We start from the raw sequence: 14,800 nt of genomic DNA on the forward strand, positions 1-14,800 counted from the left end.
TGAATAAATTTAAGCATATTAGGAAAGTTATTGCCAATAGTATTTTATTATTTATCCAGAAATTACCCTTCTTTCATATATTAGTTCTTCTTTTGAGTTTCGCTATTTGAACAAATTTTTGCACTGAAGATTTGTATATATTTAGCACAAATTTATCCTTCTATTAATTGTTCTATTTTTTTCCTAATAATGATGTAACCATTATTATAGGTATGAAAACTGTTGATTTTAAATTTCAATAAATTTCTCCTTCTTTTATGCATAGGCTGTCCTTTGGAGCTATATTTTTTAAGTATTTTTGTATACAACTGACAAAAGGCGGAACATTGATCTGCTCAAATTATCAGCGAAAAGAGAAATCGATTACTGCAGTTACTTTGATGGGTTGTGCTACTTTTCCCCGAATGTTGTTTCCCCGAATGCCATTTCCCGAATATCCCGTTTCCTCGACTAGCCCACTCCCCCGGAAAATTTTTAGCACCCATAATTGTCGTAACTATATACATTTCAGGGGGGTGAACGAACTGACCATCTAATATGCACCCTTCTTTATTTAATTGGTGGTTCTTTCGAGTTTTACCGTCTTCAGCATTTTTGCCAACATGTGTATAGCCAAGAATGACAGAATACTTCCTTCTTTTGACTGTTTATCGTTCTTTCTCGTCACCACTTTTCGGGGGAACCAGTCATTGCCGCAATAATTTTTGGCGTCAATTCTTGTATTGGTTTAATTGTAAATTTTGCCTTCTTTTAAAAATAGGCTGTTCTTTATGTTTATACTGTTATAAATTTTATTATTTAGTTAAGCTAATTGTGAACCATTTTTGTTATCAATTGTTGCCAGATGTGTTGTTAGAATTATAATTATTTCAGAACCTACCAATATTCAATATATACTTATTTTGGGGCAAACGCGTGATCTCCTTAAGAGATATGCTGGAAAATATATTATTTCAATCACAATTGTTCCCTTTTCTCGATAATAGACGGTGTTTTTGATGTACACTTTTAAAATTAGAATTTATATTGAACCGTTGAAAAGTTTTGTCCCAAATATTTTCTTTTAAAGATGTGTTGTTCATTTGAGCTGTGCTGTGAAAAGATTTTTTTTGCGTTAGAGTCTGAAACATTTTAAACGAAAAATAATCTGCTCTCGTATAAAGGCTATTTTTGCATAAAGTCGCATTAATAGATCTTTTGATTAGAGCTTTTGATATTTTGCAAAAAAAATCATTCTTTTATCAAGTAATTTTCAGCGAGTGTTACGTCCAAACTGGGACAGAGCTTGATATGCAGCGAAATATTCTATGAGCGTTCCCTTGATGAATAACTGCGAACTTTCCTTGCCAATTTACTGTTTTCAAATATGTATATCGCAACAAGCTCAAGGGTACTCTATGTTCTGAGATGTAGAGACCCGTCACGAGTTTTATTTAGTAATGCTCTATAATTTCACAACAATTTTTGAAATTCTTAGCTCGGATAATCTCTGAACGAACACCACGCTTGTTTAGAACCTACCAAAATTTTTTGCTGTGGGCTCGGTGGTGTTGATCTTGGTAAAAGCTTAAAAAATGCCGATATTTATTTCAAGTCAATCATTATGCCAAACGGCCATTATGCCAAATGACCATTATGCCAAACGGCCATTATGCCAAACGACCATTATGCCAAACGACTTTATGCCAAACGGCTTTATGCCAAACGACCTTATGCCAAACGACTTTATGCCAAACGGGGTACAATCTGGGATAAGGTAGAGATTTGGGAGTCACCAATGTGTGGTGATGCGATCCATGATATAATCACGTCTAACCGGATTCGCGATATTATTCGATACTCGCAATTCGCATATACGCCAAACAAGTGTTCATCACTCGCCCCCGCAAGAGCAAGCGACACGATCAATAGATCAAACACTACTAACGATCCGCGGCGCTTTTTCATTTCCCTACGCGAACGACGCGCGGCATGTTCGATCCTGCCCTCATCGCCCGCCCCCGCAGGAGCAAGCAACAAGGTTGAAGGATCAAACACTCGCATTGAAAACCGATTACGATTCTACCAATAAATAAAAAAGATTTAGCATAAAGAAAGTGTCCACTTTATAAGGACTGTTAAAGGTAAACTGTCAAAATGAAGAAAACTGGAATAGTTAAATATCATTAATAATCATGCCCACTTTCTCCAACTTTAGGGTAGATGTACGAGTATTCGCAACCCTAGAATAACTTTGTTTTTTATAATTAAAATACTTTTGAATACATACTGTCAATTTGACAAAAGAAATCTGTCAATCCATGTTTGGCAGGAAAAAAATATAAGAAGGCGAGTTCCGGCGCGTATTTTATACGAAAAAAAAAGTTCTTGTTTCTCTTCAAACAAATTGTTCGCCGGAATTCCCCTATTGGTCAGATATTTTGGATTGAAACATGTTTAAATCTTCTGCAACTTTTTAAAATATTCTTATGGAAATCGAGTTTGCAAACTTCTCAACCCATTTTCTCAATGCCTACTTGATACAGATAGGCAGAGTAAAAAATATACTACTAATTCAGCAATATTCCTATATTTCCATATAGGATTATGAAAAGCCATAGAAGCAGAGTATAAGTCGACTCTTCCTAACTCGATATTGAAGGGACCATCGAGTTTGAGTGATGAGATATTATTTCGTCGAAATACATTCAAAATATTAATTTTAACGAGAAAAATAGTAACATTTTAACACATCCTACGTCACAGTCTTCAAAATTTTAAATTGTATCACCCTCAAGTGGGTTGTAATGGGAATTATGCACTTCAACATAAAAATAAAGCACTTTTCTTCGTTCGCAGAACGCAGTTGAAAATAAATGTCATTTCAAATGCAGCAGGAAAATTTATTATAACATTTCTTGGCCATTTCTTGCAAATAAATTTTTACTTTTCTTGAGCGGAACAGCATGCTTAGCTCAATACTTAATTTTAAGAAATTCATGAAAATATCGAGTTGGAAAGGTAAACTGGCATAGGAAACTGAAACAGATAGCTTCAAGTATTTGAAAATCCGATTTCAGCTGTGGTTGATTTCTGGAAGAGTCAAAACCAAGTCCATATATTTACGTTAACACATACAAAAATCTAAAATTTGTGTATCCTTTCTAAAAAATAGAGATATGTAAATCTGAAATGAATTATTTTTATTTATATTGAAAGTACCTAGAGCTATGATTTCGTGAAGCTATCTTATGTGGATAAAGAAACTAGTTATTTTTCAGAATTTTGCTATTTTGTTACATGTTTTATAGCAAAGTAAATAAATCAAAAATTCAAACAAAAATTCTTGTGGAAAATCTTAGATACAATGTACTTGAACCCACCACATCGAAGAATTTTGATAAAAACATTCATTACTAGTTAAGTTCCAACGAAACACAAAAGTAGGGTCTGTGATGCCTGGATAAGAAACGATTTTTTTTTATTTTAATTTATTTTTTTCTTTTCCTTGACCTGATCAAAAGTTTTTAACTAACAGGATTTTGTTGAATGAATGAATAAATTACAAATTACAAGGGAAAATATTCAAAGATTTCATTGTTAAAGGTTATTTTATAAAACAAAATTTTCACAGGAAGCGTTTGAAATGCCCCAAGAAAAAATACAAAAATATAAGAATATTTATTTGTTGATTTTTCGTTATCAAAGTCGTGCCCCCTATACTTTGTGGGCCACCCTATACGAACTTATGGAGGGCTAGATTGAATGGATCGCATATATCATCGAGTTAGGAGGAGTCAACTGTAGTGGAAACAAAATATATTTGTGAGCCAACGATCAGTTTAGGCAATACTGAAAATAAAATCAAAGTAGACACAGGTTTTCGAAAGGAAAAGATGAATCAGTTTGTTGATGTATTTTGGGAAGGAAGAAAAATGTGGTTTTATAGTGATGGAACAAGTGAATTAATGATTTAATCAAACTCGTTTGAAACTGCGTTTGAAAAAGCGTGATCGGGAAAGTTTGTAAATTCTGCAATGGAAGAAAGTTGGTATATATCGAAAAATCTGGAACTCTTTACATTGACCTAATGTTTTGTTGTGACCCAAAAACATGTATAATTTGTAATTTTCGTTCAGGTTTAACCCATTTCAAGATAATTGTTTGGACTTAAGGCATTTGTTTTAAAATGAAGAATTATACTTTTAACAAGAAACTCATTTTGTACTCTGCTAATGGCAAACTCGATAATCTAATGCTTTTTTCCCCTTTTAGCTCGAAACCACTGATGATTTTGGTAGGTAAAAGATGATGGATGCAGAGGATGAAAGTCGCGACAAAAATTTCACTTTTCCGGATTCTAACCCAGTCCGATGGATTAAGTAATACGCGTAACAGACGGTCAACAAACAATTGTAACAAATAATTCACAAACAACAGGCTTTTAATATAAAATTGGATTGAAAAATCAAATAATAATCACCGCACACAGAATAAAAAGTGAGAATTTCTACTTTTCTGTTTGCTCTAGTCTTTCTATCTCTCTGCTTCTTCAGATCGGATTTTCGATAAGTTCCACAAATTATAGAAGACAAAAAGTATGAGTTTGCAAAAATATGTTCAACGTCGACGTGTATGTTTTAAGCGAGTTATTCGGTGTTGATCGACAAAGTAATCCATAACTGTGTGTAATTCGTAACTGTGTGAGCATAGTATCTGTTTCCATTTAATCCTTTAAACTGCGGAAGTCCATTAATAATTGAGAAAGTTGTATGCAATAGACAGGCAGGAAATGAACAGTCTGATTTTGAAAAACATGTTGGTTTCGTTTCTAGGAAATGTTGGATCTGAATTTCATGAATGTATTGTAGAAAAGAAATTGTTATATTTTTGTGCACTGTCAACAAAAAATGTCCAGAATTTTCGAATCTCATTTTTGATACTAATCTGACTTGAAATCACAATTTTTCAAACATAACGTAAAGAGCTACATCAACAAATTGAAATATGCTGAAACGTTCAATTTTCAAATAAATCTAATTGAGCAAGTATTACATTCCAAGCTTGAATTTAAAACATAGATCTTCAAATCATGATCTACTTAACATAAACACTGATTACCCCCCACTCACCTCATACAGGAAGAAAGCACTGTTGGCGGCGATCTGCACCACGTTGTACAGCCGGATCCAGTTCTTGAGATCGTACGGCTTGCGGTTCTCCATGAAGCGGGGTCCGAACTTGAGTACTGCCATCAGGTATACCGCAATGATCGTCGGCACCTGCCAGGTACCATCCATCAGCGGTAGGTGACTACTCCGATCATCTGCAATCAGGCAAACAAGCACAAAACATCACACACTCTGCACAAAGCTAGGGGAGTCTGGGAGCGTTGTAATGGCCCCGAAGGTAACCAACAGAACTACATTCACTTTTCTGGTCTTCACTCCTTGATTGGATTACACTCTAGTTGAATGCAGCCAATGACTTTGAACTTGAGTTCAGAAAAGGGCAACGCTCTTGAGCTGGACTGTTCTTGAACTAGGCTTTTATCCGATTGTATCGATTCGCCATACCTCGATTTTCCAGAATGAACTGATTGTAGCTGTTGAACAATTTCTCCAATATGAAAGACATTTTTGTGCGAAACTGTCACCAACCGTCCGATAATCACGCCTAACCAGAAACGATTAAGTATGTTTAACTATTTGCACTGAGACACTTGAATCCCGATTCGATAAATATTGAACCTCTGTTTGCAAGTTTATTCACTTTCCGCGAGGCGTAAACGCAGGGCGCGCACTATCTTCTGGCAGAAACTATCCAGGTAGTGGATGTGATTTTCCAGAGACTTTCGACTGGGATACTCCCAACGAGGAGAACTGAACTGTTCAGAACAGAACGGCTAGGCTACCGAAGTGGTACTAAGTCAGGCTCGCTGCACACCCATAGCTTATATCGATCGGCGGAAGAAGAACATGATTATCAAGTTCCTTTCGCGTGGCGCTTCGCGACTATTGCGCGCGCGGCTTTCCGATGCAGACTTTGTAGGCAAGAGAGCTAGGGGTTCGATCACTCCATGCGTGACGGTGCACACTGGATGGACTAACCTTCCGCAATTCGGAAGATAGAGAGAGAGTGAGAAAATAGTAATGCATGCATTGCGTGTGGGATATGATTCGGTGATTGATAAGGAGATGACTGAAATGCACCACAATGTAGATTTAACGCACCCTCTTCCCACTATAGGACCACGTGTTCATGTTCGACTCTGTATGTTATAAATCAGATAATATTATAAATTAATGATCACAAACATCTGACTTGATTCAATCACAATTGAATTGTCAATCTGGCGCCCCAAAATATGCTTGTATACGAAATATAATCATAATTATCATGCTTAACTTGGTTCTTATTACTTTTAAAGTGTAGTTGTTATCCAATTTTACACGGGTTTGTAGACTCAGACTTGTCTTTATCTTGAAGTTGTGTAAGTATTCTTGGACATTTCGTAAAGGTATTTTCGTAGAATGTAGTGGAATCTACATCTACAAAAATAACCAGAAGTACCCTTTAAGAAAATTCTTGGATAATTAGTTATTTTTTTTTCTGCTAAAACTTTTGTGGTAATTTTGGCAGAATTCTTGGTTTAGAAACTAGCAGAATTTCAACTAGCAAAGAAATATAGGGTGTGAATCTGGTGTAGTGAAGAGAACACTCGCCTCTCACGCTGAGGGCTGGGATCGAATCCCATCCCCGTAATTGACACTCATGATTTAAGGGTTATACTGACGTCTTTTTTCCAAAGGGAAGTGATGCCGTTGGTCTTTGAGCTTAACTGACCTCCCGTTGTTGATACGCTAGTATCACCAGATCAGCTATACTAACACAATGAACCAACCAGACGATTGCTTGGGGCCCTCAGTGTATAAGTGCTAGTGCTCAACTATATTTAGCCAACAATGGCGCCTGCCACATCAAAATGCAAACCAATGAGGGGAAGGGGGAGAAATTGAGGTTGCATTGAACCTTGTCCACTGCAGACAGTGGAGTCCACTGAATCTCTATAAGGAATTGCATAATTATCGGAAAGTTTGTTCATTCATGGCACAGGATTTGCTGTTATGGGGCCTTCCTTAGTCGAGTGGTTAGAGTCCGCGGCTACGCCATGCTGAAGGTACCTGGGTTCGATTCCTGCCCATGATCTTTTCGTAATGGAACTTTCCTTGACTTCTCTGGGCATAGCATATAGTCGTACCTGCCACACGATATACGAATGCGAAAATGGCAACTTTGGCAAGGAAAGCTCTCAGTTAATAACTGTGGAAGTGCTCATAAGAACACTACGCTGAGAAGCGGGCTCTGTCCTAGTGAGGACGTTAATGCCAAGAAGAAGAAGAAGAAGTTCCAAGGAGTGAGGAGTAGGATTCTGATGCATGGACACTATCGGAGTCATTTATTGACTTTATTATGGGATCCGATTATGATCGATGAAGGGCGCGCCTTTGGGGAGTGTTCCCACCACACTCTTCGAAGGGTATAAATAGCGGAGCCTTTGAATTAGAATCCTTTCCTGCAATCAAGTTAGAAATTATAACTGTAAGAATAGTCTCAATAGTGATAAAGTAACACGACATGCACTATACAAAGGATAATAGATCAAATATTGGTCGCAGTTGCTTATGTTCCGAGCAGAAAAAAGTTTAAAAGGTCTTCCGGTAAAAGTTTTTGAAATAAGTATAAAAGTAAAAAACAGGCTTCATTCACCCTGAGGCTTGCTTATCAGAAGCAGATTCTTAAACTAAAAACCTGATACTTCAGCAGTCACGAATGTTTAGCCAGTTTTAATTAAATTTCTTTCTGAATTGTTTGAAGTGTTTTAGGTAACCAACAGTTTTATGGTGAAACTTTGTGAAAATGATGAATTTACCGATGAAAATTATGGTAATTTATTGACAATATAAATATAAATCAGAAGAAAATAAAACTTTTTAATGTTTTGAAACTAATGGAAATTAAAACACATTCAAGAACTTGTGCAATGCACATGCCATATAATAATTTTAGCTTTAAAATGTATGATTTTGATTTGATTACCTGATCTGCAATAATCAGTGATTCGTTCTATTTATCTACATCAATCGATGCACTGCATTGTTCTTTTCATTGTTTAAAACTTACTTTTATTCCATTTTTTTAATATAGTGTCATTGAACTTCGTAAATATGTTTCAGGAATACTACACGAATAGTATAGTTTTAATGCATTATAGATCACTAAACACTGTATGAACATTCGATAATGTTATTAACAAATTCGCCAGTGCCACGAAGAAGCAACTTTTCTTGTTTTCGTTGTTATTGATTTATTCGGTAATTGTTACTAGATTATAAATAAATAATAATTATTAGTAGATTATTAGTAGAAGTTATGAATTGAAACATTTTAACAATAAGTTTAGATTCTAATTAATTATAATTAAATAAGTGTCCGGATATTGATACCGTCTGGATTTTGATTCAGCACGGTACACATAAAAATCCTCTCGGTATTCTTGTCAGAATTTTTTCGGTGTTCTCTTCACTACACAATTCTCATCAAAACTTCTTTAAATTCTCATTTGAATTTTTCTTCAGATTTCTCATCTGAATTCTCCTGGAATTCCCAATAGAATCGTCCCAGTATTCTCATCGGAATCATTTTAAATTTCTCAACAGAATCTCACCAGGATTTTCAACAATTCTGTCCTAGGAATATTTCACAGACTCATTTCCGGATTAACATGCAAAACTCTCAACAGCGTACTCTCGGAATTCTCAACAAATTTCTCTTCGGTAAATCCTCAGAGAGCATTCAGGATTTTCCTTAGAGTAAATTCTAGTTTCTCCTCAGAATCCTTCCAAAATTGTCAGAATCAGAATCCCTTAAGAATTATCACCAGCATTCTTTCCAGGGTTTTCATCCAAATTCTTCAAGAATTCTCATCAGCATTCTTCCAAGAGTCTCATCGAAATCCTTCCAGGATTATCATCAGGAATCACAAGCTTCCATATCAAATATCAAGTGATTATTGTGCTTCCGAAATGTTCCACATAAGTTCGTTAGACGTAATAAATAAATACTATATTCATATACCTTCACATAAATACATTCGAAATATATTGAAATTTTACAAAGAATCTCTCGTGGAATAGGAGATGTGCAACCAATCCCCTGCACAAAAGCGATAAAATGTTGGGAGTTGGTCTATTAAGTTAAAAGATATGAGCAAAAGGGTGCAACAAAGTCGTCCACGCCTGTAAAGGAATCAATGACATTTGGTCGAAAGACATCTGGTCGAAAGACATCTGGTCGAATGACATTTAGTCGAATGACGTTTGGTCGAAAGTAAAAAAAAAAAAAAAAACAAATAGAAAAGGAAAACAAAACAACCAAATATTTCAAAAATTTGATGTAAAGAAGAAGAGGAAAAATAAAAATAACGTTTTGAAAGAGTTAAGAAACTTACTCAAATGATTGACGTGTATTTAATCATTACTCATTTTTTTCGTATGTACTCGCAGTGTGAGCCACTCGCACCGACTCATAAAAAATGCTTATAACAATATTTTGTTTTAATTGTGTAGGAAAACTTGAATTAATATAGATTATTTAAAATGTTAATGAAAAGGAGTGCACGTAAAAAAAAAGTGGAGTTGTGTTTGATCTTCCGACCTTGACGCTTGCTCTTGCGAGGGCCGGCGATGAGGGCAGGATCAAACATGTCGCGCGTCGGTCGAGTGAGAGTGAAAAAGTGGCGTGATCCGTTAGTTGTGTTTCATCCTTCGACCTTGACGCTTGCTCCTACGGTGGCCGGCGATGAGGACAGGATCAAACATGTCGCGCGTCGATCGAGTAAAGTGAAAAAGTGCCGCTTTCGATTAGTTCTTTTTGATCTTCCGACGTTGACGCTTGCTCCTGGGAGTGCGTCAAGAAAGCCCCAGCAGTCGTCAGTTGTTTTCCCTCACGGGTTGCGCGCCTATTTTCTCTGAGTGCTTTTATATAGCTGAGCAAACGAGTGAAGCTGAAAGAGGATTGTTGCTGCTCAAGGATGACGGATCAATTGGTGAGCTCGTTTCATGCTATTGTTTCTAATCTATAAAATATGTATGACTGCACCTTTAATCGTTAAAACGGTGAGACGTAAATATGATTTTTCAAAATATATGAATGGTTCGTCACTGTGAGTGTCGACATAAACTCTGATTCACAAATTATTTCTGCCTAATTTTTTGTTTATTAAAAACACCTTCTTCTTTTTACTTTTATTTTTGTAATCAAAACAAACTTTGAATGGTTCGACACTTCAAGTGTAGACTTCCAAAAGGTTCACTTTATTCAACAAACTTTGAAAGGTTCGTCACCTCAAGTGTCGGCATATTTTTTCTCTACATAGATATTGTTCATATCAAATGAAAATATTATATTTACATATAAGCATGTTTATATCTCACAAATAATTATTTATCATGGTCTAATCGCTTATCAAAGTGAATCCTGTGACCCAACGATCCTTCCCATTAACAAACATCCCTCCCAGTAACCTTTGTGGAGATGCAGAGGCAAACACGGTCTCCAAATAGCAAAGATTACACACTAACAGTCCTTCCCCCAATCCCACCTGACTGTAAGGACGTGACCGGCGCCGTTATTGACCATGTATAAATAGAGGCACTGAATTATGCACACTAAAGAAGATTATGGCCAATCCCAGCCGAACTTCTAGTTGATTCTTTGTGCATTTTCACTGACTTCGGTCAATCACGGAATAGCAACCATTGATATGTGCAGTCAGTCTAAGCTAAGCTAAGCTAAGCTGTAGGAAAACTTGAATTAATATATGTAACAGAGATTACAGTCCATAACACGATATTCGAGAAACCATCGAATTATAGAATAATCGAGTTAGAGAACATATCGACACAAAAACTTCTCAGCTTAGTGTTCTTATGAGCACTTCCACAGTTATTAACTGAGAGCTTACTAAGCCAATGACCATTTTTTGCATGCGTATGTCGTGTCGAGAAAATTTCCAACCCGAAAAGATCCTCGACCGGTTGGATTCGAGCCCACGACCCTCAGCATGGTCATGCTGAATAGCTGCGCGTTTACCGCTACGGCTATCTGGGCCGATTTTGTTATATTGAAGCTTAAATTGTGTAATATATAACATCTTGCGTTATGTACGAGCTATATTATAGTATGCAAAAAACATGTCATGTAACATCATGGAAGAGAAATAAAATAAACTGTAGGGGAACTGGGGGTAATTTGCCCATAGGGGGCAAAACGTGCCACCCTCGATTTGGACGAACAATGCGTTTTAGAATGAATTTTCACCCAAGATCATATAAAATGGATAAAAATGCTTCTCTCAAAAAAATCGTTAAAACATATAAAAACGTCTTTTGCTGTTTTCATTGGTATTTTGTGCGATTTTCAAGGACATTTTTTAGGTCGATAAATAACTAAATTTTTGAAACTTTCACTGAGAGCCAAATTGTGCGAATCTATGACATTTGGTCGAATGACATTTCGTCGAATGACATTTGGTCGGTAATATTTTGCTCTTTCTGCAAATTTACAATTGTTTCATAGAAGCTAGGGTTAGGTTTGGACAGTATACGCCACCGGTTGTGCCATCCTTCTAACCGGTTGGCAGTACGCGGTAGATCATCCAATACATTTTGACGCATATTCCAAATTTTTGGATCAAAACACGGTTTGCTTCTAACAACGCTACCGTCCTGTTTCGTTCGCCTCACACAACCAAGAACGTAGTTATTTTCCACATATCTATGTAATGAAAGTTTATAAAAGTATATTGCATATAAGAATTTAGTTTTGTACTTACTGGAAAAAACTATGCATTTCGGCTGGCGCATACTTCCGCAAAACTTGAAATGCTTCGGGCACATACTCTGGAGGTACGAACGCAAGAGCTTCTGTCATTTTGAATGCCATAAAAACATCCTTATTTCGTGCGTATGATGACACCAGGCCATTACATTGAATTCTCTTGTAGAAATTCTGGGTCAAATGGAAGAAACACCCATGCATTCGGCTGTCCGGAAATATTGCTTGCGCCGCGTTTATGGCTGCTCTATCGAAATCCGTAACTATTACATCCGGATCCAGCTCGATACCATGCTGTGCTGCGAAATCGCTTAGCATCTGGAGCGCTTCGGTATATGTTTCTTCAGATTTTGATTTAATTAGGAAAAAAACCAGGGGAAGAAATCTTGCAGACTCTCCGTTGCCGATGTGTGCCAGGATGGAATACATTTGCCGAAAGTTTTGCGGCGCTGTGGCAAAAGTACCATCAAGCATCCAAAGTTTAGACGAAGCCAAACGATTGACGTTGTCTAAAATTTTATTTTTCATTAATATGTTTTCTCAATTATTTAATTTGATGGAATACTGCACCTGCCGTGCAAAACATCAATATCACACCACTTTCTATTGTCTTCTGACCTACTAAAAACGGTGTGCCGTCCAAGGTTTTAACATACTTGTCGTCGATTTTGAAGTAATCATCTGGTGTCTTCGGAGCTGGGGGAAATATTTCTTTTTTTTCTCGGCTTCTCTGGCATATTTTCTTCTGAGCAGGTTTTGAAAGCATCGTCTGGACCTATGTGATTTAATTAGAATAATGACACGTTTACTGACTTAAAAAAATAGGTTAACTTACCTCAAGCGGTGCACTCGAAGCACAAGCACTGATCGTGACGACAGGAGCTTCATAAATTTCCTTTGATCGCCTTTTCAGGGATTGCTTGTAGCGCAGACAATGATTTTCCAATACATTAGGAGGGTGGGTATGATCACTTGGCGCCTCTAATTGATGCTGTCCTGCCGAAAACCGCGAAATCAGTGTTGCGCCACACCGACTCTGCTTATCCGTGCACCTTTTCTTTACACAGCTCCAATAGTGGACATCTTCCATCTAAAAACATGACAAATAATAAGTGTATATAGATTTACTTATACAATATTTGGACAGCTTACCTTCTTGTTCAGGTGATAAACGTAGCCGCCAAACATCATCATTGGTCTTCCCTGTATGGAATGCACCACTTCATGGTGGGCTTCAGTGGTGGATTTCGCAGCGTTCTCAATTAAACCACCGGTAACTTCTTCTTCTGGAATATCCTCTATATTTTTCTACAAATCGTCATCAATCTTATTGTTTGCATCTTACTCTGTCTTCATGTCTTCAATTTTGTTCCGTTCCGTTGTTTTTATTATTTCGAATGGTTTCTTTGCAATGCTTTTACAACACTTACCGTCCTCGTCCTGGCAGTCCAACCGAGCTGCTCCAATCCGCGATGAGCTTCTTAATTTGGTCGTCCATCTTCGAAGGTTACTTTACGAATGAAAATCAAATCCTGATGCGTTAGCTGCGGAGCTATTATACAGTATGAAAATAATTGTTTATGGAGAATTCTATAGTTACCATACTTACCATAGCAACATGCGCAATCAAGTTTGCGATGTTCTTGGCGATTTTCATTAAGCTGATAAGAAGTGTTTCCAGAAATGTAGCACCATCAACAAACAGGAAGTGAAAAAAAATCGTTTAAAATTCTATATCTACTCTTGATAACTAAAAAAGTAAGATGTGTGAAAATCAGATTTTTATCTGCATTAGTCTCGAAATGGCAGTATGGTAAAGTCGTGCCCATACTTTCTGGAAACCCTATAAATCGATGATGTATAGCTTCGTAACAATATGGAATTATTTTTAAATACCTCAAGTTGTGATGACAACGCTGCTCCTTATCTGTGCAAGCAAGCAAGCGCTTGTTTATTATCTGTGTTCTAAAACAAGTTCGAGAAAATCTTGAAAGACTAACTAGAAATATTCTTTAAATTTCACTTGATTTACATTGTATATTTTACCAAGTTCGATGAAACAGTCATTGCAATGGCTTTACCAATGCATTGATCGCTGTGGCTTAGACGCGCTCATCAAACAGTGCATGCAGCGAAATATCTGCGAAACCGCGGCGATTTTCTGTTGCTGTCGCCGTTAAAAGTCGCTTAGATCTGGGGGAGCCTTTATTCAATTTTATGTTAGAAAATCAGGAAATTTCAAAATTTTATTTGTCCTGTTGAAGTTTGGAGCAATTAATCACTCGCTGCCCAAAAGCTGAACAACAGAAAATCCTAAATTTCAAACGTGAATTTATCCGTTTTAGCTTCAAGAAGTTAGAAATTCACATTCATTTTGAGCCTTTATCCAAAATTTAAAACTGGTTTCTATTTCACGATTCTGCTAAATTCTAATTTGAACCGAATTGGAAAGGTATGAAAGTACGCCACAATAATCGGTTCATAACTATTATTGAAACAACCATTGTAAAGTTATGTAAGTCCTATATGATCAATTACCTTTAATGAGAAGGGGCCGTGGCCCCCCTCAAGACTGATTGCTATTTACGCCCAGCATGCTGATGGTGACGATTTTCCACGGTAGGAAGATAGAATAATACGATCCGTGGGTATCTGCAGTGGATTTGACCTCTCCTCGCAGCAAACTTTCACGAAATTAAGAATGATTCGAAAAAAGTACTAAGTCCAAACTGTAAACAACAGGGCCAGTACCTGTCAAAATTGATGCGTGACGTCACAGTGCAGTGGAGTATAAAACTTGCAGCATTTGCATTTTGAAATGAAACATTTAAGATATATTAAAAAAAACTGATGAATGTTACCCCGGATTTCGGTACCATATTTCGAAGAGCTTGTGTTGGGAGTTGCGATCCTTGCTTACCAC

General features: G+C 36.8%; 1 protein-coding gene across 1 annotated transcript in view; it reads right to left on the minus strand.

Moving 5' to 3' along the window:
- The window catches only part of LOC5565723 (elongation of very long chain fatty acids protein 4), a 34,284-nt gene extending 28,323 nt beyond the window's left edge, over positions 1-5,961 (minus strand). The window contains exons 1-2 of the mRNA XM_001650047.2: positions 5,556-5,961; positions 5,112-5,305 (exon numbers count right to left, since the gene is read on the minus strand). Coding sequence (XP_001650097.1) covers positions 5,112-5,305; positions 5,556-5,616 — 255 coding nt within the window. The 5' untranslated portion in view covers positions 5,617-5,961. The remainder of the gene's footprint in view (positions 1-5,111; positions 5,306-5,555) is intronic.
- Positions 5,962-14,800: the final 8,839 nt, after the last annotated feature.

Source organism: Aedes aegypti, chromosome 3 (assembly GCF_002204515.2).
Source record: "Aedes aegypti strain LVP_AGWG chromosome 3, AaegL5.0 Primary Assembly, whole genome shotgun sequence".
Classification (NCBI taxonomy): domain Eukaryota; kingdom Metazoa; phylum Arthropoda; class Insecta; order Diptera; family Culicidae; genus Aedes; species Aedes aegypti.